At 40.0% G+C, this 27,189-nt stretch overlaps 1 protein-coding gene across 1 annotated transcript; it reads right to left on the bottom strand.

Annotated features, from left to right (window-relative positions):
* Positions 1-1,804: 1,804 nt before the first annotated feature.
* Positions 1,805-26,415, bottom strand: SLC6A19 (solute carrier family 6 member 19). Its single transcript, XM_009965608.3, has 12 exons — positions 26,188-26,415; positions 17,411-17,551; positions 15,713-15,850; positions 14,273-14,454; positions 13,349-13,459; positions 12,529-12,641; positions 10,175-10,303; positions 8,455-8,611; positions 7,518-7,722; positions 6,767-6,926; positions 3,716-3,878; positions 1,805-2,506 (listed from the first exon to the last, which is right to left on the bottom strand). Exons 1-12 carry the CDS (start codon positions 26,387-26,389, stop codon positions 2,297-2,299), a joined length of 1,911 nt encoding a protein of 636 aa, XP_009963910.2. The 5' UTR covers positions 26,390-26,415; the 3' UTR covers positions 1,805-2,296.
* Between the last annotated feature and the right edge of the window lie 774 nt (positions 26,416-27,189).

A 27,189-nucleotide genomic window follows, 5' to 3' on the forward strand; every position in this document is an offset into this window, starting at 1 on the left:
TAAAAAGAAACCTTTACAGCAGACTTATTAAAACTGTAAAATACTTGGAAAAAATATGTGAATAAAGCAAGTGTTGCCATTTCCTCTTTTAGTTCGTTAATAGAGTTAAATGTCTGAAGACATCTTTTGCAAATACAAAAAGTAAAGAAATAAAAAAAAAAAAAGCAAGAAAAATTAGACTGTGTATGTTCAGACATTAGAATCTGGTCCCTTTTCAGCATATTTGCTAGAGGTTAGTCTCTTCCCACCTGTCAATGAATCCCAAGCGACTATTTGTACTGTTCATTAAATAGTTACTGAGGAATGCAGGAGCTGAGTGTTTTCCTTCAACCGAAAATGTGTGAGAAGGTGTTTCTGTTGTCTTTCAGTTATAGCAGGGTTTTGCTGCTTTGCACTCCAAATCAGTTCAGTTCACACTAACGATATCAGCCAGATGGATTCACTAAATCAATACTTTATGCCTGGATTCCCCTTGTCAAAATGGAAAGAGTATCTAACCGAAGGTGGATTATTTTTTTTTTTTTTGCCAAAATACTTAAAAGAAGCCCTGCTAAGCATACAAATCTAGTCAGGCCGCAGCTCCCCCAGCCAGAAACCAGTTTCACCCCTAGGCTATGCGAGCCTCCCCGGAGAAGCACGGTTCACCTGCCCGCGGCTCTGCAGACGTCCAGGCCCACGGGTGGAGCGACGCGACGCCCCGGTCGGTCGGTGACCAGGACGCCGTGGCGGGGCAGGCACGGGCGGGCGCAGGCGTTGGGCTTTGGCAGCGTTACCCAGTGCTGCTGCTCCCCCGGGCACGCCCCACCACCGCCCCGCCGCCGTGTTTCGGACCGGGACGTGCCCTGTGCTGTGCGGAGGCCGTTCTAGCAACGCGCTCCTTTCCGTGCCCACCACCCTCAGCCGACCGCTTCCGGCTCGGTTGTACTCATTCTCGGTGGCTGAGCTTTTTCTCAGCAGGAAAATCTAACAAAAATTGGTTTTCCCATTAGAGAATAACATATTTAAAATAGTTTAAATAATTACTCGCGTTTAAATACTTTTTAAAAAATTGATTAACTTGGTTATTCAAATACACATACAATACCTCTCTGTTTAGGTATTTAGGTACCTCTCTATTTAGGTATTGTATTACTATCTATTTAGAGCAGATATACTACTCTAAAGATACACTCTGGAGTAGATACACCTTAAATATCCCTACTCCTTGTAAGAGAGCATTTTCACTATAAGGGACTGTGAGGTTGCCAACTGGAGTGATTCTTGTCCTAAAAGGTGTGCATAGGAAGAGGTGCAAAGTGATACAAACGTCCTGCCTACGTGTTGGATGAAAGCGAGCACCTGTCCAGAAAAGGCGTTTGCACTGTCTGCTTCTGGCGTTCCGCCTCGGTGCTCCAGTGGTGCCCCTTTCTCTCTCCAGTGACCCCATAAGGAATGGGACCTAGCTCCTCCGGGTCATATGGAAATCCAAAGCCTAACATAGTTGTAAGGCTGGTGCGCGCGTGCAGGTGTGCACGTGTACGTGAACTAGAGCCACCCCCCTTACCTGTGGCAGATGAGGGCGAGGAGCTTTGCACCGCTTCGGTGCCTTGGATCCCCCACCAGCATGGACCTCCCCAGCAAGTGGTGTGCCGCTTGCTTTGGGTGCCAGAGAATGCAGATTCTTCCATTTCCTGAACTGCTGCTGCCCCGTTGCAAGATTACCTCTGCTGTCATCAGCAAAAGCAGCACTATCTGCTGGGAACTCGGAATTAGCAGGCAATTAGTAAAATATCCAGAATTATAAATGAATCAAAATGCCACTCCCTTACTTAGAAAAGTTTTTATTAAATATTCTAAACTTCTGCATGAGACAAATATTCGTGGCTTTGTGCAACACAGTGGTATGTAAAGGAAAACAATTTTATGTGCAAGAGAAGTCACTATTAAATTATCCTCCATTTTGGCCACCCAACGGGAATGATTAGACGTGGAAGGAAGAGTCACTTGATATGTCAAGAGCAGTGCATCCCCAAACAGAGAACTTCCAGCCAGTTTCAAACAAGCTGTCTTCAAAACCATAAGGAGGACAAATTATTTGGCCTGGTGCCCCAACCACTTGAAAATGTGACTGTTTTGCTTCCAGGATCCAAACTGTTAACTCTTCACAGTGCATTGCATTGTGGACTAGACAACTGTTTACTTGGAAACGACATACAGTTATTCTTTTATGAAAATAAAATTAACTCTGGATTCTTAAAAAAAAATATTTTGACTTTTCTCACTGACAAAGCATTCTTCCACACTTTTAAAAATGGTTTTATGCTGAATACTTTAAGTTTCCATTAACAGAAGTCTCAGATGTGGAACTCATAAGGCCCGTATGATCATTTTTCTTCTGACAGTAATTTCTGATGGCTTTGTAGATGGCAAAGACAGGGATGGCTAAACTAGGCACTCCAGCAAGGGTTACAATAATAGCATACACCCAGCTGGGATATTCAACCTTCTGTGTTTTGGGGAAGTCCTCCTGAAAGAGCAAACAATCAAGTTGTAGAAAGTCATGAGCTGGGACCATGCACACATTCAATAATTTAACAGATCAAAAACGTCACCGGAACAATAGCTAGCCACAACGTCACAATGATTTGCCAACTCCACAGCAGTTTCCAGCTCAAGGGCTTCCAGCCTCACCTGTTTTGCGCTTATTTTTACTTGAAAGCGATGTGAAGAGGACGGCACGAAAGAAGCAAGAGCCAGGAAGGGAGGCTTCTGGGACGTGTTTCTTGGGCACAAAGGAGTGTGGGGTGACGGGGCTCACAGGCCACCAGGGCGTGGTGGCCAAACAGCCTTTGGAAGGCTGAAATCAAAGAGTGCAGGAGGGCTGGAACACTATGAAGAAGGAAGTGTGGTCGCCAAGAAGGAGAGAAGAAGGCCGTCCCATTTCCCCACCTTCCTTTCTCTCCCTTTCCGTCTCTGTCTTATGGAAGTAAATATCCATCTTTACAAATTAAGTGTGCTGATTGACTGTTTCTGCTTTAAGGGTGGTGACTGGTATAAGGCCAGAGAACAAAAAGCAGAGCTAGACAGGCCAGGAAAAGATAGGGTGATGGAGAAAATGATGGGACCCACATTTTTTTCTAATATGACCTTCTCTGTACCATGTACAGCTTTTTATTCTGCAAGGGGAGGAAAGAAAAGTATGTACCTTACTAGGGCTACTATAATTTAAATCATACAGATACATTTGGAAGAGGAAAGAAGTAGTCTGGATATTAATATTAATTAATATTAATTTGTTCTATCAGTGATGACTAACTAGCACTACTGCAGTTTTGTGATTTTAAATGCACACTGAAACAAGTGTAATAGCAAAATAGCTTCACAGATTTGGTCCTTTACTGACATAGAAAAGTTGTGACATTTCCAGCCTTCTGTAATCCTTCCTGGGGAACCTGGGGATCTGTTCCAGTTTTGCCCGACAACTGGACTAATATTTTGGTTTTGCCGACCTTGGAAAAGCTACTCAGGTGTCACTATATAGCAGTTGCAGGCACCACAGCTGAATTTAGGATTTATTTTTCTAAGTGTTACGTTTTATTATTACTTTATGTCTTGTAGTAAATTTTTACCAGAAAACTGTTTCAGATAGGAGATGAATATAACTGACTATGACTCTCACATTAAAGAAGAATACATAAAATAATTCTAAAAAAAAATATTGGTTTTATATACTTACATAGCTAGGGTCCCAAATGCTGTAGAGCAGTTCTTCATTGACTTTCACCACAAAATAAAAGAAGAAGATAACTAACATAATGAGAGGACTGATAACCCTCCAGGTAACCTGCCAGAAAATATTGGGCTTGTGTCCAATCATGAACTCAATGTCCTTGTTAAACCTAGAAACAAAAACAGGAAGTTCAGGACAGTAACAACTGGTCAGGATCAAAGGGCGCCTGCTCATAAACATCAAAGTCCAAACTACCCCTAGCTGTGCTTCCCAGGACTTTGACAATGTCAATGTGAAACAAGGATTCGTAACAACATCGGGAGTTAGACCTAAGTAAGTAGCTCAAATTAAGGCAGATATTGTTGCGAGTCAGGAATATTACTTTTGGAAATGTACTTTCTTCAATAAGTTTGTGAGGCATATATGAAATAGTTTCAACATGAAAGAGTCCGTGCAGATGGACTTTCCCTATAATATATTGCAGGACTGTTTCACTATTTTTTGGTAAGCATCTCAGAGCTGCATAAATTAAAAGGAATGACACAATATTAAAAAAGAGCAAAAGCAAATTGGAGTAATTTTAAAAATTAGATTCTATGCATAATGTTTGCTTAATTTGGATTTCTACCAGTTTTGTCAGGTTGAGTACTGAAACAATATTTAACTTTATATATTATTAAGAACACTTAAAAATGTGGTATTTGGGTTATTGATAGAGTATGCAGTGGACAATGGGGCAAAAATGTCTCCACAAGAAGAAACAATGGCTGCATTGAGAGTGATACTGTCTGCATTAGTCCTGAACCAATTCATGACCTCTACATATGATGCAGCACAGTGTCCACACACTTCTTGAAAAATTATTATTCTGGGAGTTTGGGGCTTCTATTGTGTCCTGGTTTGGGCTGGAGTAGAGTTAATGTTCCTTTTCGGGAACTAGAAGAGTGCTGTGTTTTGGATTTAGCTTTGGGTTTGGTATGAGAAGGATGCTGATAGCACACTGATGTTTTCAGCTGCTGCTGAGACTTCAAGGACTCTCCGACTCCCCGTGTCCTGCCCGTGCGCAAGGGCACAGGGAGCAGGGAGGGAGCACGGCCAGAGCACCCGACCCAAACTGGCCAGTGAAATATTCCAAATCATGGAACGTCATGCTCACTGTATAGAGGAGGGGTGGTCGGGAAGGGGCGCTCTCTCTCTCTCTCTCTCTCTCTCTCTCTCTCTCTCTCTCGCTTCTGGGATTGTGATTGCGGGATCTTGGTATTTCGGGGTCGCTGGCCGGGAACGGGCTGGGTATTGGTCAGCGGGTGGTGAGCAATTGCATTGTGCATCACCCGTTTATATTTTCTATTACTCTCATTGCTCTTGTTTTATTACCATTATTAAACTGTTTCTGTTTCAACCTGCAAGTCTCCCTTTACCCCTCCAATTCCCTCCCCATTCCCAGGTGGGGGCGAGGAGGGTGGGTGAGTGGCTGCGGCGTGTTTGGCTGCTGACCAGGCTCAAACCATGTCATATTGTTAGTCCTTCTGTCTGGCTTTCCTGCATATCCTATGGGGATAAATCTGAGGGGACTATTCAGTTGGTCCTACAGCTATGAACAACACACAGAATTCAACTGAGTCTCAATTACTATGTAAATTTACTTTATATTTTCCTCTCTATCTTCTGAGATCTAGGTATCATTCTTAAAATGATACGGAGCCCCATGTCCTGATTGCAGAGCACATCCAGGTGTAGTTCAGTTGAGTGTCACGGATAACATGCAGGTTTTCCTTCAAGCAAAGAGGGCCATCTTTTTACCAATGACCCTTTCTCAGAAAAAGGTCACAGTAACTCATGTGGAGCAGATAACACCACCTTTGGACAGCCCTGATAAGCTCTGTACTCAGAGAGGGCTACAGTGATGTGTACTGGCCAGGAACATGGAAGTTTGGTGTGAAGCTCTTTTATGAATCAATCCCCACCCCTCTATGGCCTCGGCCCATGGTTGTGTCCTGGGAATAGTTCTATGAAGTGTTCTGATATTTTAAAGGGAAGGAAAAGTTATCAACACAGACTTTTCCGTCCTTAACAAATTAAAATAAGCCCTTTTTTCTCTTGGGTACTCCCTCTGTTTGTCTAATTTACCTAAATTGATTTATGCCTCCTCAGGTAACATGAAACTCTGAGTGTGGGGAGGTGGGCCACAGGGGCATTCACCCCATCGCCAGGGGCAGCACAGCTGGAGGGCCTGGCACAGGTTCAAGAAAAACCTATGGGTGATTGAAGTCCCCACACTTTTTGTGCTTCTTACATATTAGTTATAACAGAAAGATAGTAAAATTTGATTTATTACATCTCTAGAAAGTTGATAGGATAATTACTCACTGCTACAACTGATAAAGTCCTGAATCTATCAGCTAAGAACATATCTCAGTAGCCTTGGATTTGCATCCTGTTGTAAAACTGTATCTACACCCTGCCTGGAGTTCCCTGCATTGGACAGTATCATTCATCAATCGCTTTAAACACTCCTGGGATATACTTCTGGTTTAAACTTTCAGCTCAGTGCCAGTGTGCTTGTTTCTGCTAATTAAATATCTGATGCAATCATCCTGAAGAGGATTTATTGCAAATACCACCATATTTAAAATGTAAATGTGCTATGGTGGCATTTCGTAACTGTTGCAAATACATACATTCTGATGCCTACTTTAAAAATAAATTATTTGCGTTCAAATTATTATACTCTAGAGCACCTGCTACTGCTTAATATTTTATTGCAATATCTTAGGGACGCCTTTATTTTAGCTGATTGTTACAGAGCAATATCTGTTATAAAGTATTAATAGAAAAGTGGAAAACTTTCACGTACAAATAAAAATCCCCACCACACTCTTTACAAAGCATCATTTCTTTTTGTTGAGAACTATTTTAGAAACATAAATCAATATGAAACCCTAAACTAATTTTGCATAATTTCAGAAGTGATATGCACTGAAGTGTAGCAAGATTGCAGCTGTACAACTGATTGATTTATACACTAGTTTGTAGTAATGTTTAACTTGTATTTCATACCTGTTTATTCCATAAATGTAGACAACTGAAAACATCTCAAAAAATGCAATTATTAGCAAGGGAATGGAGCCAGCAAAGCTATCAAACAGAGCCAGCCAATAATTACCAGACTTCAGCACAAAAATAAAAGCGATCAAGTAAGACCCCACACAAACAAGACCTGTGAAAAAAACAAAATAACAGCACATTTAGTCAAAGAAAGCAAAGGAAAAAAAAGTAAGATATTTTCCCAGTAGCTAGAAAGTTTTATAAGTAACTTTTAATTCAGCTGCAGCCTGAAGGGAATCAAATTTTTATTTTTTTAACAGTGCCCTAGGAAGGCATGCTTGTATACAGGTGAAATGTCAGAAGTCTCCTAACATTGCAGAGGCGGGAGGGGCTGCAGGCAGTATGGGAGGAGGCTGAGCGGAAAAAACAGGTCCCACTTTCTCCTGGTCGGTGGGACAGTGTTGCACTGAGAGGAACCCTGCCTGGGTGAAGGGCTCGGGTCGTCCAGCTTCCCAACGGAGGAGATGCTAATCATCATGAGCAGGTTGATGGGCAAGCCACGGGGTGAGCAGCTCTCTGCAGGCTCAGAAGGAACCTCACAGGAGCTGTCCCACTGAGGGATGTGAGAAAACCTTCAGCAGATTATCAAGGAGTCTTAGGACCATGCCAGATCAGAAACTAGAAGGGTGGTGTGCTGATTTTTCAGCATACAAGCTATTCCCTGAGGAGGGGGGAGGTCACTTGTCTCTAAAAAATCACTTACCAGTTACAAGTTCTTTAGGCACTTTGGGGGGTATAATCTTAAGATCTTGTAAAGGTACAAGCACACCTTCCATATTTCCAAACATGGATGACAAACCCAAGCAGAAGAGCATGATGAAGAAGAGGATGGACCACAAAGGTGAGACAGGCATTTTGGTGATAGCTTCGGTGAAGACAATAAAGGCTAAGCCAGTTCCTTCAACTCCCTGTGGAAGATTTCAGAGGCTCCAAAATTAGGCTCACTAACATCATGCAGCACTTAAATTTACATCAGTATTCACTAGAATTGGTGTACATTACACCACACCACAGTAATTATGCTTTTAGTTTCCACAAAGACCTCCTAATGCAGCAATATATTTACTGTAATTGTAATACAAATTCTATTTCATGGAATTTTATAGACATCTATTTTCATCCATAATTCAGCCCCTTTTTAACCAAAAAAATGTAATACATATATTTAGCCACAAATTCTTGTAACTTTTTTCACCCCAGTGTCAAGGTCCATTCTTTCTGTGTTGTGACACTGGTGTACTGCTGGGGACAGGGCTTGCTCCAGCCACCTCCTCGCTTTGGGAGTCCCTTCTCTCGTCATCTTGTCCTACCACAGCTGCCACCACCTAGTTCCAGAGAAATACCTGCTGCTATTTTGCCAGCTGCATGAGGCCAGCCTAGAACACTTGCGGGTTTAGCTACTAATCTGACAGATTGCCAGGACTTTTCAGAGGAATTAAACAGTTTATCTCTCCAAAAGCAAAATGGGGTAAACAAAAGTAATTCTTCAGTCCAAGGGCATTTCAAGCCAATTGCAATCAATCAGTGGAAATATAAAAAACCCCAACAACCTCACAAGAAAACGCATTAGGCAATTGAAAAATTGCTATGAGTTCCTACCACATCTATGGTATCAATATGACTCAGGGTATTAAACTTACATCATTCAGGAAACTTTCCAGATTACAGGATTCAAACTTCAGACTTGCAAAAGTCATTGGATCAGTCATGTTACATAGCTGCTGCATTTGTTCAAAGTTATCTTGCGTTACATTACCTTCTGGCAAATCAAATGCATTCATCAGAGTAAGAATATTTCTGAAAAATTGAAATGCAAGAAATTTGAAGTTATTTATTTGTAAGCATCCTCAGGATTCATTTTCATCATCAAGAAAGTTATTGAAAGCGTGATGTCTTTTACAAAGATACAAAAGGAATCAATGTTTCTGTTGCTCAAGATCAGATACTGAAATTGGGAAGTCCAACAGTTTTGTGCATGTGCAATTATTTCTCTTTCCAAGGTGAGTCCAATACTGTCTTTCATGGCACAGCTGACAGCTAAATAAATGGGTGGGCACTCTGGGGACTTGTGCAGAAGTTAGGTGCCCCTCTTTGCACTGCAGACTGGGCACCATTTCCCAGACTGGGCAGCTTCTGGGAATGTGTAAGGTGCCTGTAGATACGTATCATGTATTTCACAGCTGATGTGGAGGAACTTAACTGGAACCTGCAGGGTCTGGCAGCCCCACTTAAAAGGGAGTCTGAATTGGTCTGGTAAAATTAGGTACCTCTGATGAGACCTAAGCATTTAAGGTCTTCTGGAGGCAACCTAAATACAGAGCTGACACAGGGACCAGGGTATATTACATTCATGCCATACGTCAGCTCAGCAGGCATTGATTATTGAGAATTCTGCATTATTTTTGGGGGCGGCAGAGTTTCTGGACAATTTCCCAGTGGTTGGTACAGCTTCATCTAACAAATTAAAATGGAAGGAATTTCACAAACTAATTTGGGTAATTTCCCAGTATAGCACACCGAGTCACTAGCAGTACCTGAGGTGCCTACGCTGGGATCTAGGCATGTCAAGGCTCTGCAGCACTGTCAGAACTGCCTGGTCACAGGGAGGTTTCTTAAAATGGACAGTGCTTTCAGTGGCTCCTTGCAAGCTATCTCCAAGGCAGAACTGCCTAGTTAGATCACTGTGTCAGGAGGCCTTTGAGGATTTGACATCAGCCATAGTAGAAATAGCAGCAGCAGCAACCTAGTATCCTTTTTTGTTTGTTTGTTTTTGAAGTAGGTAATGTAATATCCAATATTTCACAGAACCAGTTTTATTGAACTTGCCTAATCCAGTTAAGTCAATACATTCCTTCAGAACGTGTTTCATATCTATTGTTGAAAATTATTAATTTTTCACATTTACCTTTAAAACTATAGATATCCTAGCATGTTTTAGTGAAATAATGTATCACAAACTGAATCTACCTTTATGTAAATAGAAATTGTTACATAAACTGCAGTTATATTTGAAAGAACTCTTTAAAAAAAACCACATTAAAATATAGAATATCTTCTTCCTCCCTTGTTACTTTTAGGAAGCATCAGGGAATAATGTAAAATATGGCTGCTTACACAACATCTATCCAGGAAAGAGGGCAGCTCAAATAATTATCACTGTCTATGGGGCTAATGCCACATGATTTAAATTTTCTGAAGTAATGAGTGGTCTGATACCATGTGGGTCAGGAGCTGTAATTGTTTGGAAATAGTAAATCCATTATCATCAGGCTAGCAGAGCTGTGTCAGCCAAACAAACACATGAATATTCTGTTATTCTGTTGTTTTGTTTGTTTGTTTGTTTTTTGTTTAATAACTTACTTGTCAAAACAGTCATCGTATCTCTCTGTGGCTCTGAATCCAATGATGGAGTATATAACAGTTGCTGCATAGATGGATGTGAAACCATTGATCACTGAGATAATCAGGGCATCTTTCTCACAGTTATTGCTGCAATTCAAATAGAAAAAAAGAATGGAATTCAAACACGTTCCCAAAATAAATACTAAAAACTGTCTATCAAGACTAACAAAAAAGTAGTCCTCAGATGCATAGGTGCATCAGCATGCTTTCTAAGAATATACAAGTACAGATGTTAAGGATAGATTTAGTGAATCTTACTCATAAAAAACAACTGCCTGAGTTGTTTCCATGTCTGGTTCATGGAACGTGAAAGATGAAGAACAAAAAAGTATGTCTCCTCCTTTTCATGCCTGTCATGCATGTGTGCAGACAAACACTGGCACAAGCTGTATCTTAGCTGCTGGGATGTTCTGCTGCATGGTGAAAGATTTGGATTTGAATTAGGACAGTGAGAAGGGAAAAGTGACCAAAAGTTTCCATAGCACTTTGGTATACTGAAGTTGTAGTAGCCAAGAACACCTGGGAACAGTTTTGTTTGATTGTTGGACCAAAGGTGGTTCAAAATGTCCTTAAGTTTTGGAAATACAATGGAGTGTTATGCTGATAAAGTTGGACAGACAAGCTACTACGTTGTGAAAGTTGAACTGTATTGTAGACACTTCTCTGCTGTGGGCGCTTGCCAACTTATCTGTGCTAAGGTGAAAAAATGGCAGAGACAGAAAGAGACTTTCATCCGAGAGAGAAGACAAAGAATCAATATTAAATTAGCTAATGGTTTTATGTGAAGGCTGTAAAGCTCTAGCTATTGTATTTCTTTAGTGCCGAGACAGCACTATTGAGATTAAATTGATGTTGTCATATTTAATTTTCTGATCACCTTAAAGAGGAGAGGAAGGACAAGCCTGTACAGCCAAAACCCATGACACTGTCCTTTCCTCATTTATAGCATTACTAATAGGTCTGTAGTGAGTGGAAGTCATTGAATTGAAATTCCCTGCTGTATTCTCATGTCAGTTTTTTCACTGTAACATGAGATTCTCAATAGCAGGCTTGATAAAAATATTTTTTCCCTTCAGAGAAAGTAAGATGCTCAAGTTCCTCCAGGTTATGAATGAATGAATCCCTGATGGCATTGAAACCTCATGGTATTTCCTCAGATGTTTATACTCCCAAACCATTGGGGAGCAGAGTCACTCACACCTGGTCCAGCTGGTGATGGACTGCAGGTGGCCCAACACCACAGTGTAACACTATGGTATTTGCATGTTTTTTTCTTATATCTCCATGGGGATTTCATTACTTTCTGCAGTTTCATCCTTAAGTCATGAATGATTGATAATTGAAGGAGTGTGGCCTGGTGCCACAGCCCTGTGTTTTGGAAAACCAGGAGGACACTGCTCCTTTTCTTTGGGTCTTTTGGAAACATGCAGAACATTCTCAGCCCTGCTCCTCACAGTTGTGGGAACACTGACTTGGACCTGAAGTGGGGCTTGTCACCTCACATTGAGACTCTCAAGAACCAAAAGTTCCAGATGAACATCTGAAAAATATCTGGAATAAAGAGTGGTTGCAGGGAATTACATCAGTGAGTAAAATACTGGTGTGGTCGAACCTGAGTCAAAACTGAAACACAGGTTCCTGAATGCATGACCAAACCAGATAACCAAAATTTAATTTGGAGACGTTTATCAAGAATACTAGGTTCAGAGAATGCTGAACAGTTTGTCTTTCAAGAGGACAGTGCTGAAGAGATGGAAGGCACTAAGAGGCTCTGGTGGTTGCTCCAATATTTTGGGAAAGTGAGTGTAGAATACAGCACCATATTGTAATTTGCTGACTGGGTCATTCCCTGGGTGATGGGAGTCTGTGCTCCATCTCTTCCCTGATGCCATCGCATATATAAAGGAAGGAACTGAATTTGAATTTCAAAACTCCTCGATATATATTATAATCACTAAGCTAAAGATTTAAACTGTGGTCTGTAAATTTCTTTGAAATATGTGTACCATCACTCAGCTCTGCCAGCGTGGAGGCAAAGGGCAGCACCACGCATTGAGCACTCCCTCAAAGGAAGCTCCTGCTCATCAGCTGGTCGTGGGCCACCACATCTTTCCACAGGAAATCAACCAGTGATGGGACCTTAAATCTTGGCTCAAGAGATCTAGGATCAGTCAGAAAAGTACCTTACATGGCTGAGGGGATGGTGTCCCAGTCCCAAGTAATTACTGTGTAACAATAGGGCAGAAGTAGACATGCTTCATTTGAAAGAATTAAATATTCATATAAAATTTGGCTTTTGCCAGGCTACTTACTGAACAGAGTTGTAACTGGAGAATGAAATGAGGCCTCCAAAGGCCAGGGAAAAAGAGTAAAACACTTGAGCACCCGCGTCCAGCCACGTCACTGGATTAGCCAGCTCGGTAACCTGAGGCATCACACATACAGATTTAAGCATATGTAACATTGCTATTTAGACTGAATATGAGGGATTTGAAACAATAATTAGAACAAGAATATTAACCATGCAGAACTCACCATTTTTGAAGAAAACCTATGTGTAGGTTTTCTACAAGCGTTTTTAAAATTGATAAAGAAATTACTTCCCATGGCTGACAGTGGCCATGCCTGTTTTCAGAGACTATTTAGCATTAATAATGACCAATCAGAGGTCTTCTCATGGAAAATCAAACCCCTTTTAATTTTTTTTAAAAACTGTTGTATAGTTAAACCGTTCTCCTAGGCCTTTTGTCCATATAGCCATACTGATTAGATGGGTTCTACTCCCACCTGCATGACTTGTGCTTTAAAGTCAGATTTGTCCTTAGCTAGAATACAGGAAAAGAAAGCAAGCCCCCTTATGGCAACCCCATGGCATTTCTCTGTGATGATCCTTCTGGTTTTTTAACAGATTTTGATGGAGGGTGGAGAGAGACAGAGACAGAGAGAATGTCTGTGTTGACGTACACTTTTTACATCCGATGCTAAGGATTCATCTCCCAGAATCAAGATTTTGAAGGAGTCTGAGGTATAATTAGAAAATCACCAGTGGAGGGGAATAATTTTCAATCAGTTCCTAATTACAGAGAGAACTACATTGTATTTCACTAAGGGATGAACCACGCGGTGACTTACATTTGGGGTGAAGAGATACACAATTCCATTGGTTGAACCTTTCAGCGTCAAGCCACGGATTAGAAAGATGGTAAGCACGAGGTATGGAAGAGTTGATGTTATATACACGGCCTGCACAAGAAGCATGTAAACACTTAAATAAAACAGAACACTTGAATAAAAATAGCACTGCAGGGAAGAAAAGAGGGGAATAAACAAGGTACTGTGACTAACAATAATGGTGAGTTTCAAGCAAGTCACAACATGCTACAGAAAACTACGTTCAAGAGAAAGAGTATGTGCAGTACATTTTGATAATAAATAAATTTTTACAGATATAGTGCTTTATTTAAGACAAATTGCCATTGTTGAAATTCAACACAAAAGCAGCATAAAAAATAATCTACACCCTGACATGAGGTTGATGCTGCTGATGCAGGGTTGGGCTCTTAGGGCTTTGCTGAGCAGCAGAATGTTGATTGTTCTTTTAGAGAGATAATATTAAGGACTAGCACAAACCCAAACAAATCTATGCATGTCTTTTTTAAAGAGAATGGACATAGCAAAAAGACAGAGTTCCTTGATCTTGCATTAAAGGTTAATATTAATGTTAAAGTGGTAATACATAAATAATGTTTTCCTGTGACCTGTAAGGACAAAGAAGCTAAATTGTTCACAAAAATCTCCACATTCAAATCAAATCAAATCAAATCAAATCAAATCAAATCAAATCAAATCAAATCAAATCAAATCAAATCAAATCAAATCAAAATCCATTTCACTCAGCTTCTTTCTTCAAAAAGCAGCCCCAGTGATGACACAGGAAGTTTTATACATGCTTTTACTCAAGAAACAGGCAGTTTCTGCAGTATGATTAAGTCTGTATGAATAAGGAATCACAACAGCATATTGAATATCATCTTATAAAAAGACAAAACAGAGTACCTTTCCTGTTGTTTCAATGCCTCTGATTGTGCACACATAGAGTACACCCCATGCACATGTTAAACATAACAAAAGCCACCACTGTATAGTGCCTGAATTCTCAATGGAAGTGGAGATGTTTAATGTTTCTCTGTACCAGAAATAATCTACAGGAGAGCTCTTGGCACACTCTTCTATGTAATCTGTAACCACAAAATGGTTGTCATTCTGTATGTCTTTTATTTACTTGAAAAAAAATAAAGTTAAATAATAAACACCAGTGTTCTAAATTATACCACCTAATGCCAATGAATTTGCTGTTGGCAAATTTCAGATTCTTAGATGCTCGTTTCATGGAAAAATGAGAGATTTAAAAGATAACAGGGATATTAATACAGATTTTATAAAATCTTTGAAGCTCACTCAAAGACTCTTCTATCTTTACAATTTTTCTTTTTTCCTACAAAAATGTGAAGTTAGAAGCCTCTTGTGCCAAAGAAAGCATGGAGAGGATCTCTGAACATAAATGCACGTATATTGCATGGAATATTACAATTTCTTAGAAGAAGAAAAGCAATTAGGCAGATATTTTTCAATGACTGTACTCTTCCTACTTCATCTTAAGAAAACCCCACACAACTTTGGGCTTTCCACATGCATCCTGCTCTTTCTTGCCTGATGGAGTGTGGGCACCTGCCCACAGCTTCCTGCAGCCAGGCAGCTCTTCCCCTCCCACACCTCCTTCAGATCAACAATACTTTGTCTTTCAGTTTTATGGGGCAACGTTCAGGGACTTGTCAGCTCAGACTGGATTCTCAGCTCCAAGCAATGCACTGACCTGTGAAGTATACTGCCCTGGCCTGTCCTTATATGAGGCTTTTTATACTTATTCTGGGAGGAGCAAAGCAAAGCTCTCCAGAGTTGTTCACTCACCCACCAGGAAAACCTGCTTCATACAATTTCATGCAGGGCTAGCTATGGAAAACAAAGCTGTTGTCACCAAGCAGTCTCCAAGGAGCTATAGACTGTTGCCATATTGAGAGATACAGGTGTCTCATATGGATTATGCATCTCTTTTTTTTTTTTTTTTTTTTTTTTTCCTTTTCAGTACGCTAACAGAGGGCTGTTGCTGAAGGGATGGATGAAACACATTGTCTAAATCTGGAAAATGATGATGTTTATGCTACACTTGCACTTTGTGAATATTCTGTATGTGAACATACATGTCAAAGTCAGCCCTGAAGTTTCATATAAGAAGTCAAAGTTTGTCTCAAAGTTTAAGCATTGATCACATTCTATATGATGTGATTTTTTACAAGCCACAAATATTTAAACAACAAAATGTTCCTGACAGGACTGCCATGCCTTACTGTTGTTTTCCAGAAAGAGGCTTAATTAGGCTAATTGCTAGAAACAGAAAAATGTGCTGCACAACAAAATACAGTATTTCATAAAATATACCTGTTCTGTTGTCATTGAGAGGACAATTACTCCAAGGCAGGGGTTCTTGGAAAGAGTTGAAGAAATACCACATTACCCAGGCAATAATAGTATTATAATATAAACCCACCAGGAAGGATACAAACATTGCCGCTATGCCTGAAAAAATAAAATCAGAACACAGTGTAAATTTCAATATTGTTTTCTTCAAGACGTATCAAAAGATATGGTATGAGCCTCAACCTTTCCCTACTCTCCTCCCTACCCTAATTCCATGGTTTATAACCTTTCCCCTCTCCTTAATTTTGTCTGGATATAGGTTTAATCACTGTGAATTTATTACCGAAAGGTTGGACAGGTGAGTCCTACACACATGTACAGCCTAAAACTACTCTGGGACTGAAGCTGACACTTAGGAACCAATATTATGGGTGGACTAACTCCCTACAGACACCACACAGTCCTGTTCACAGTCTTGCCTGCTGTTACCTGGGGAGTTTGGGATGCTGGGTACATGTAAAGCTCAACTGACCTAGGATTTTGCCTAAATGAGACCTGGATTGTCTTCCCCTTCCGCAATGCCACTGCAGAGGTCAGCAGATGTGTTTGGCTAATATTTGTAGTATAGGATGGATAGCTGCCAGGACGAAACAGTCTGTGAAAAGGTGCAGGATTTAAGCTGGTATCTCTCCTTCTCCACTTGCTCCCAAGTAACCAACCTCTGGTGACTTCTCTGGCAGACAGTAAACACTAATGATTAGCTTCTGAGGGCTCTTAGGTTCTGAAAAAGTTTGAAAAATTCCAGATGCAATGAACAGATATCTTTTGTAACTGATTTACAGACACAGTGGATGCCAACAACAGTCCTAACTGGCTGCGTTTCTTCCTTTTCAAGTGTGTGGTAGTCACAGAATCACAGAGCAGCTGAAGTGGGAAGGGATGTCTGGAGGTCACCTTGTCCAATCCCCTGCTCCATCAGGGCCACCTACAACTGGTTGCCCAGGACCATGTCCAAGCAGATTTTGAATATCGCTAAGGATGGAGACTCCACAACCTCCCTGGGCAAACTGAGCCAGTGCTTGGTCACCCTCACAGTGTTTCCTGATGTTTAGATGGCACCTCCTGGGTTTCCTGTGTAATGAAGTGTTTGGAGTTTTTAATGCTGTGCGCATCATGCTGCTTTTACTACGCTGTCAGATTGAATGTCTGAATACTTGGAAGTCTAATACAGATATGAGGAAGTATTTTCTGCAAAATACTGTCTCCATGGCTTTTAGTGTGGTACCTCTGTCAGATGTAAGAAAGTAACATTACCCTGAGTTGAAGTCTGGTAGATGAGCTTAGAGAAAGATTCAACTATTATATACCCACAGTACAGTTTCAGAACAAATTTTTGGCACACTTAAACATTTGTCCTAATAGTAAAACCAGCCAATATTGATAACACAGAAATTATCTCTGAAGACTGAAATTGGTCTCAAATTAGAGAAAGTTTTTAACTAGAGCCATAGTACCTGGGAACATGGACACAAATTTGTCATAGTGCCTTATCATGATTAGTGTGACCTATCAATGGAGAGTTAGTGAGAAGGGAAAAGGAATAGATCCTGGAATCTCTTATGGCACATTGGAATAAAATCCTGAACCTTTGCTCTTAAGGTTATCAGTTCAGAGACTTGTGCTTTCCCAGGTGGCTTTTTGTATCCTCTTCAGACTTACCAACCCCTTTCAGGGTAGGGTGGATAGAGCTCCAGACACCCACACTGCCTTTCCTCAGCCTTTGACCGATGGCAAACTCAAGATAAAGCAGGGGGATACCCTCCAGGACTAGCAAAATCAGGAAAGGAATCATGAAGGCTCCTGAAATGGATAAGAACAAAAAAATTTAAATGTTTCCAATCAGTGAAGTACTACAATAAATCACAAGCTTCAGTTCTGAGGGCTTTTGAAACAGCAAGTGACTTGTAAGCACACTTGTGGAAACCCTTCTCCGGTTCCTGAAGAACGGTTTTGCCTGATTGCCCAAGCAGGGGACTTCATTACATATATGGTTTCAGGTAGGAATTCTTAATCTTCACAAGTGACAGACATAAACAGAAATTATACACTCCCAAGGTTAAACTCTGAGGAAGCCACCTTTGGATTGCAAGTGGAGGAAAGGTCGTTATTTTCCTGGAATGACTATCTTTTTTTTTCTGCAGAAGATAATGGTTTTATAATTGTGAATCATGCAAATTATATGAAGTAGTTGAATGAACTAAGCAAGATGCCTCAAAAGATTAGGCAGGAACCTGGGGCTGTTTCCATAAAATAACCAATAATTTCCTTGCAACTGTGCTCAACAGTTCAGGGTTCAAACCTTGTTAATTATGACAAGGCTGGTTAGTATAGAACGTTTTTTAAATTAATTTTTTCCTGAATGAAGTGTACCTTGGACGTGGCGATAACATGTAACACCAGAGTGGAATACCAAAGTGCAGAGTCAAATACTTGAAAATAATTACATGTTAGAGTTATGGTTATCTGACGTTACAAAAAGTTTTTAACTTTCTAATTGTAGACAGTAAATAATCTAAATGCATAAAAAAATTCAAAATTATATGTAAACAGTTCAGGTTTGGGTACTTGCTGAATTTTTCCTCATGTATGCAATGATAATCTGCTAACTGAAAGAGGATATCTGAAGAATGGAAACTATAGTTTTGAATTCAAAGCAGTTGAATATTTTTTGGAAGAGCTGAACTGCATGCATTTCTGCTCCATGGGGTATCTTCTTGGTATTGTCTACACCAGAGGTGTAGAAATGATCATTACTGCAAAGTCTTCATTTTCTGTATACTTCAATAAAATTTGCTGAAAACAATATTGTTGTATCAAGTGACCACTATTGCAGTGAAATCAGACAGCTATGCTTTTTGATTTTCATTCCTATGGAATTCAAGTAATGCTAGTTACTCACCTGTCTTTCGTTGACATTTTTAAGATTTACTGATCAAAACCAGTAGTTTTGAATATATAAAATACTCTTCAAAATGCTGAGCACTTTGAAAACGCACATGACACACATCAGGTTGAACGACTAATCACCGATGAACCAGCAAATGTTTGTTGTTGAAGCCAGTAGCCAAAGGTAGCTGTATAGACATGATATTCTCAGACTTCAGTAAGACGTGTAATTCAGCAGCTCAAAAACTTCTTACTAAAAATGTAACACTTCAAAATCAGTGTAACTGATCTCATATATATTAAAAACTGTCACTGTAAAAGCAGAGACTGACAAATGAAGAGGTTTCAAATGAGAGACAGAAAATAACTGACTTCAGATATATTTTTTATTAGTGACAAACTGAAGGACTTATTAGGAATTGTTATTTGTAGAGAATTTTGCTAACCTTCCAACTCTGCTGACTTCCTCTTTTTTTTTCTGTGTATCCATTTCATTGGAAAATGGATAATATGGACATCATCACCAAGGACGACGGTATCCCATTTTTTTTCTTCCCCACTTCTCACATCTCACATTCCCTTTTCCAGAGACCATCTAGTCCTTGCAAGAACAAAAGCCTTACATTTAGGGGAGCATCTACCTGTTAGATCTAGGAGCCTCAAGCTGGTACTCTCTTACCTTGGAGGAAAGTGGTTATTTCGTAATGCCAGAAAGGGATGAAGGAAGGCGGTCCATCCTAGCTTTGAGGAAACTGGATTCCTCCAGTTGCAAATGCAAATTTAGCACTGTGGTCTTAGCTGAGATGTCATTACAAATGGTACCAGTGCTAAAGAAATCACTTCCTGACTTGTGTCTTTCTGAATATGTATTTTCACATCACAAACATGGAACATATAGGGCATATTTCAATTTTAGAGGGACTAGGATCAATTCCATCAAAAGGTTCTTCCCCTCTGTCTTTCCATCACTCCAGGGACTTCTAAAAATTACTGGCAGCAGGAGCTGCTAAAATCAGGTGTAACGGGGCAGTCTTCTCTACGTGCCTTGTTGACTGGCTGCTGAAAGGCAACTACTCCAGAAATGGTGACATACTCTTCAGCTGCCTGTGCCCTCGAGTCATTGTTGATGATGCAAAAGTCTTACCAAACTCTGGCAGAGGTTCTGGGATTCATTGAAACTGCGTCAGACTCAGTCACTGCAAGGAACTGACTCCCTGTGTTCTTTAAGACATCTTCTGGCATTTCTAAAGGTTTGTCCCGTTTTGTCTGTATGGACTCGTTTAGCTGTGCTGGAACATGCACTGCTGTGCACATAAGGGCCTCTCTTCACCTATTTAGACAATCAATGCATGCAGATTTGACTTCAAAGAGTTTGTTCTCTCCAGATACCCGACCCTATTTCTGTGAATAACACTTCTCCCAACTGTTTTATTCTTGCTTTCATAGAAAATAGGATTTTTGCAGTGTATGTGATGAGTGCCTTCTCACTGTTGAGATCCACCCCCCTCCATCCTGATGGCTTTCTTCCTACATGGGAGGGTCAGTGAGACAACTGCCATACACAGAGCCTCTGGCCTTTCACAGACAGAATTACTTATCAGTGTGTGGAGCTGCAAGCAGCCAGAAATATGTTGTGTGCTCCAACCTCCTGTCAGGCTGGCACATAGTTTCCCTCCTGTTGAACTCTGTCCAGGAGCTCTCATGAGGGTAAGATGAGATAAGAGCAAAATAACTGTGTTCATACCAGCAATTTTTAATTCCAGAGCATTCTCTTTTTTAAGCCCAAGACACCTCCTAGGAGTCTGAAGCCTGACACTACAGAGTTTGTATGACTGCTCCACCTGGATCTTTTATTTTTACCTCCCCTTTTGGGTGCTGGATAGGTCTCTGCTGTACCACAATCTCAATTCTCTCTGGTAAAGCCCTCCCTCAGCAGTGGTAGTAGTTAAGTCCAGAAGATGGATCTGCACAGCTACCTGATCCAAATGCTCCTCATTTGCACTTAGGGTAAGTCCTTGTCATCCTCTGAAACTCAACTTGCAGTGATTTTAGATTGTCTGTTGAAACTCAAGAATGGACTATCAGTTAGTGCTGCTAAGATGCATTGCTTAACCATCTTTGCTCCTAGTGGAGACACGTCACTTTTTTTTTTTTTTTTTTTTTTTTTTTTTTTTTTTTTTTCACCAGGTCACAATAAGATCACTTAAGGACTTGATATAGAAATTTTCCCCCAGGTCAAAGATCTTGTTGCATAAGGAAATACAGAGCCCTTATAGTCCTTTCAATCTATGACCACTTGTTTCTTATCATACCTGTCAACAAAAACATTTTTTTTGTAGTTACCATCTCTGTTAGCAGAAGAGAGGGAAGATCAGGCCTTTTCCTATGAAGCATTAGAAGCGTTTCCTTCAGAAAGCATTCAAATGTAGTCTCAACTTTTCACTTCGAGTAGAAAGCAGGCTGATTGATATTCTGATTTGGGGTCCATTTTTTCCATGCTCGAGACATTCTTGCAAACCTTAAATGCAAAGTGCACCTCCACTCACACAGCTCTAGCAGTCTGGGTGGACATCATGCCTCATCCTCCAAGACCGTGAGATTCAGCAACAGCACTGTCCCTACACCATAACTCTCTCCCTGGGGACAGCACAGTGCATCAAATTTGCTACAAGACTCAGAACTGAACCATCTTCTGTGGTGGACATGCCACGAGCACTCTATCAGCCTCAGGGGATTTCCTGAGGTCTCAAGGTACTTACAGAGGTATCTTTATTAAGATGTCAGAAAAGAAGTCTTTAAGCATGACACATCTTTGATAGAGCAGTCAGACAAAGGGACTCCATGACTTTCCTTGCACAGCCACAAAAAGGGGAAAGGATGCCCTTCATGGAGCCATCTATCCCATGGAAAAGGTGTGCTGTCCAACTCTGTGCTCACAGCTCCCCAGCTTCCTCGCTACCTTGGAATCACCAGGAAATAAATTTCAGGTTCTGAGATGGACACAAATGGAGAAGGTGGGTCTCTATCCACGCCTTTTGTTATCACAGACATGAAGTATATAGTGTTTGTACACACCTGCAGTGCAGAGTCTATATCCCTATGCTAACGGATACAACTAAAACTTTTCTAGCTTGAAGGGCTAGCGGTGTATAGCATGGTAGCTCTGAGGAGTTAAAAATGCAGGGTGTGCCATGTCAGAACTGGACAAAGAAGTAAAACTACCTATATTTAGCTGTAGGAATACTGGTATATTTTCAAGAGAAATAAAATGATAGTATATTATGTGTGCCACTTCTTTCTTTTTCTTGGGTTCTTCCCTTTCCAGGGTTCAATTCTAACAGCCAGCTCACAAATCCAGATCTGCTGTGTTTTCCATTTCTCTCAATTTGTCCCCAACCTTTCTGAAAGAAGCTACAATGGAAAAATAAGTGATAGTGACTCTACAAAGCTAGTATATGAGACATAAAATAAAACAAAAATCAATGCTTTTTAAACTGACATAATTTTATGAACCTAACAAATAAAATGATTATCTGAAAATAAATGCTGTATAGAAGTATATAGAAAATGAGTAATCTTCCAGTCTGAAATCCTGACAGCTGAGATATTAGATTCCTATCCTGTTTCAGTGCTGTATTTCAGAACACTTAATATTTGGTTTGAACATCTGTATAGCTATGACTCTCTTTAATCTAAGACTTTCCAATGTGAAATTTTAAAAAATTACTATTGCTTTCACATAATTACTCATAAAGGGAAGACAGGTAGATTTCAGATGGACAGATGCTTTTCTGTACTGTCATATTCTCAGACCTCAGCCGTAGTGAGGGTACCAGTACCAGTGAGAACCTGCTGATGTCATTACTGTCAATTCTTTCAGTGTGGCATGCACAGAGATGAAAAAGTTCGCCATCACACAGTGGCAAGCTTTACTGCAGACATATGCAAGCTGTCGACTTAAAGACTTTCTTTTTTTTATCAATGGTTTAAACATTAATTATACATCCTCTTTTTTATAATACTCATCAGAGATGAAACAAAAATGTTTAACAGTTGATTAAATGACATGTTACTCAATAAAGATTAAACAAAAGCTATGTGTAATGTCAGAGATGGCTATCAAATGAAAGGTAATTTCATCCTCATAAAGCTGGTGGAAGCACTGAGGCAAACATCATAGCTTTTATATTGTGTGTATACTGAAATCTAGTTCACCTGTGGTAATGATGAATTTTACAACTTTTAATATGTGAAAAGGATAAAATGTGCTCTACTAAATTTTACTGGGGTAAATGTTCAATTTTTTAAAATATAAACTCATAATCTATGACAACAAAAGTAAGTAAATTATGTAATCACCAATTTCTTTTTTGTATATTTGGGTGTCACAGTGTTAAAGCACTATCATAGTGTTGTGTTTAGGAGGAAGCAGCCCTCAAATAATTCTAGATTTAAGTTAAAACATCTGAAAATAAGACTTATCTATGAACTCATTGTCCCTAATTACCTTCACTACAGTCAATTTGCAGAGGAAAAAATTTACCTTTCTTGAAATCCAAGTATTACAAGGGTAAATTGTATGCTTCACTATAGTCCAGTTATGTTTCATGACAGATATAAAATGTGCAAACAGTGATCCACAGAGTAGGTGGACATCCCACCTCATTTGGGCGTGTCCTTGCTAAAATACTTTCTACACCCTTGTTACCAGATGTCATCCATGCTAAATGACTCCAAACACTCATCCATATAACTCATATTTCAAAAAGAAAGAAGTTAAGGTAACACAGCCAACCCTCAGAAATTAGGAACTATTTTCATTAGGTAGTCTGTGCAACCTTGATTCTGCATGCATCTTATGAGACAATCTCTAATTATGTGATCATATAGGACTTTTTCTCACCCTCTGCAGATATTTACTGTGTGGTAAAAAGCTATATTTTTTTCTACCTCTTAATGCACGGCCATAATCCACCATCGTATCCAAAGTGAGCTTTAGGAACTCTATAAAACAATCATGCTAGGGGCAGACTGAGGAGCAGAATAATCCCCATCTCCAGTGAAAGAGAGCAGCAGCAGGGATTCCTGCTGCTCTGCACTCAGGTTTCAGTGAAGGCATATCCTGAAGATAGGAAGTGTGAAGAGGTACACCATCCAGGGTAAAGGCACTGGGCAGACTGGGGGAAAACGGAGCTTCCTCAGCACACTCATGAGTGTGGTATATGCTTTGTATTAGTTAACTTGGAAGAAGGTGCATAATGTTGCAGTTTTCCCCTACTCTGGTACAGAGGCATGTCTTTGTCCCTGAGTGGGCCACACAGATGCAAAGATGAATGAATCAGCTTGGCCACCATGTTGAGTGGCAAAGAGTAAAGCAAAACTCATCCAAAATGTATAGTAAATACGTATTTCCAGCTGGGGGTAGCTGAAGCCAGACTTAAAAATGTCCGTGCAATCAAAGATGATACAGAGTGATGCATCTATTGGGTGTTTGCTATGCTGCGAATGTGGCTGAATGGGATTTAGAGATGCAGGAGCCAGAAAATCTCATGAGGCAGAAAATGTCTCAACACCAAAATATCTTCAGAAATAAGAACTTCAAGATCTGTTTTTACAATACAGATAGTCACATGTTCAGATTCAAAGCCATCCACCCAAAGATCAGCAAGAGCCATTTTTTGGGGAGGAGTTGGAGAAGGCACTGTAATAAGAGGATGGCAGTGGTGGCAGGAGCTGGATTAAGACCTACCAGAAGAGGCTGAGGTGCGTTCTACAGCAGGGAGGGAGGAGGGATTGCACAACAGCTCTCCATCCTCACATGCGATGGAGGTAAGGAGTCCTTTCTAGCCACGGGAAGGCATTGTTGTTCACCCTTATGTATTGATATGAGTCACAGCTTTTGGTGTAATGCAGAATTGATAGAGAAAGTAGCAAGTTTGGCTACAGGAACACATATCTATGCAGATAAGCCCAGAGCTAGCTATGTCACTTCTTTGCTACGTGCTGCTTTTCAACCTCTGCCTAAAATTTGAGTGAGGGAGTCCCAGGGAAGCAAGAAGACAAGGATAACTGTTGTAGTGTTCCTGAGCAAGGGCAGGGTCACAGAATGATGAGAAAGAAAAATATTTGCTGCCAAAGCATAAATTAAAACACAGTACTGACAGACACACACAACCAATTCAGAAATCTTCACTGACATCAGTCAGAAAACCAAAATCCACACCAAGTTCTTTGCATTTGTTGGATGTTAATTTTTCAACTGCATTTCATATGGCTAGAACATGAGGGAAAGGAAAGATAGACAGAAAAGCAGAAAAGTACCTACAAATCAACCCTGGGAAACAGAGCATGTCCACTTTCTCAGGCTAATTAGAAGAGCCCAGTAAGCCAAGGAGTGCCATGAATTTTGGGGATATCCATCCACATTTACAAATTAAAATTGTTACACATGGGAAGAGGGCTATGATTTTTTTTATGTGTCTTGTAATTTCATTACAAGAGTTCGCTGTGCTGCCGATGACCTTCAGTTTGCACCGCAAACGCTAAACACAAGCCCATGTTAGAAAAATTTCAATGTTAAAAGCATCTCTTCTTGCAGCTGAGACATCTGTTGTTAAACATCCCTGTGTTTGTACCAGCAGCTCCCCACGGAGCCCTCCTTCGTCCCTACTCTAACTAGGAAGAGCAATTTGTAAACATCTCACTGTGTACATTTAATGAAGATTACTTTGAAATACAGTTCCTTAAGCCAAAAATTTTCTTTCAAGATCAAGTGTCACAAAGGAAGAAACACTTTTTACACATATCCCAGCATGAAAAGCAGATAACAAGCAGATAATGGGCAGAAAAGACTGTCAGAAAATGAGAAATTTATGTTGTCATATAATATTTAAGCAACGGTTCAGCTCAAAATCATATTTAAAAACAAACAGCAAAGCAGTGAAACAGAATTTTAATATGGTCCTTCGGTCCTAACCTGAATCCTATGGAGTCACAGTAGAGTATATGGTAAATAGCATACATTTGTATTTTAAATGTCTTAATAACACCAACTGCTAAAAACATATTCTTAATGTTAACTACTTTCATGCTGCTATTCTTATCATACATTACACACACATTGACCCCACAGCCGATACACAGATCTGTCCAAAACCAATGAAAACCCTAATATAAAAAGATTATTTGGTATCATGATGAGAATCATACCCACAAGTAGTGTATTAATATTTTTAAACATACATTATATGCATTATGTTTGTATGTAAGGTAACATTAGTTTTAGATTAAGAAAATATACTTGTCAGTGCAAGACAGATGTGATCAATTCCATGCCCCAAAATAAAACCACTCCCTTTATTTTCTTCCATCACTAACATAACTTCATAACCTGTGAAATAACCTTCTTCATCTGCTGGAGAAGAACATCACCATTCTTACAGGAACTGACCGGCATATTCTATTATTTGCATATTCCATTATTTGTTTCCCAAAAGAGAGATTAAACCTAGTTTATATCCAAAGTTAGTTAAGATATATTAAAGACATACCTCCTCCGTGGCTCTGACAGAGGTACGGAAACCTCCACACATTTCCTAAGCCCACACAAAACCCTACGCACGTCAGCATATACTGAGCCTTGTTATCCCATTTTGGTCTGGAGTCTGCCTCTTCTGTCTCAAGGACCTCAAGTTCTGCATGGGAAGGTATCCTGTCCTCCAGACCAGGATTGGGCAACTGTAGCTTCACCATATTTTCAATTTCCTGACTGAAAATGCTGCCCCAGTGAGGAGATAATGAAACAGGCAGCTACTCCGAAATCTGCACAAAAAGACAACATCTATTTGCTGTCTTCAGCTATATATAGTGAACCTTTGGCACTAAACTTGAAAATGCAGGCTTGTGGTAAAAAGAAGCGTCAGCAAATCATTCGATTGACCAAGTCAGCTCTGACACTTATTAATGCTTTATCTGTCAAGGTTTTATGCAACAGTCTGTTCATCTGGTAGAAGACATTGATTTCAGCTAATGTAATTCAGGAGATAATTTGGCTATAAACTGTAATCGCCTATAAGGTTATGAAACACCCCTTGCCACTCCCCTGTTTAAGCTCACTTAAATACATATATAGCCCTAGCAAACATGAAGTAAAAAGATTCCACTGGCCTCAGACTGGATATAGAGGTTTCATACTGTTTTTCATCAGGAAGATAAAGTGTTTGTGAATTACCATCACATTCAGTTTCCCATAACGTATGCTTACAAAATTGTATGTTTCTTGATTATTACCAAAATATGTTCTACCTTCTCTGTAAGAGTTCTTACTCTACTAAATGCTCTAACAAAAAGGATGGAGAATGAAAAGCGTTATAAAATCTGACCTTTACAATTATAAGTGTAATCTGTTTACCCTAATGCCTCTAATCGTTATAGAACAAGGTCTGAAGAACATAACATCTTTCTTGTAAATGGGCTTGAAGTCAAAGGTCCCTTCACCTTTTCAATGACCCTATGATACACTGGTCAAAAATGAAAAAGAATCACTGGTTAAC

This window comes from Tyto alba, unplaced genomic scaffold (genome assembly GCF_018691265.1).
Source record: "Tyto alba isolate M040663 unplaced genomic scaffold, T.alba_DEE_v4.0 Super-Scaffold_27, whole genome shotgun sequence".
NCBI classification, from domain to species: Eukaryota; Metazoa; Chordata; class Aves; order Strigiformes; family Tytonidae; genus Tyto; species Tyto alba.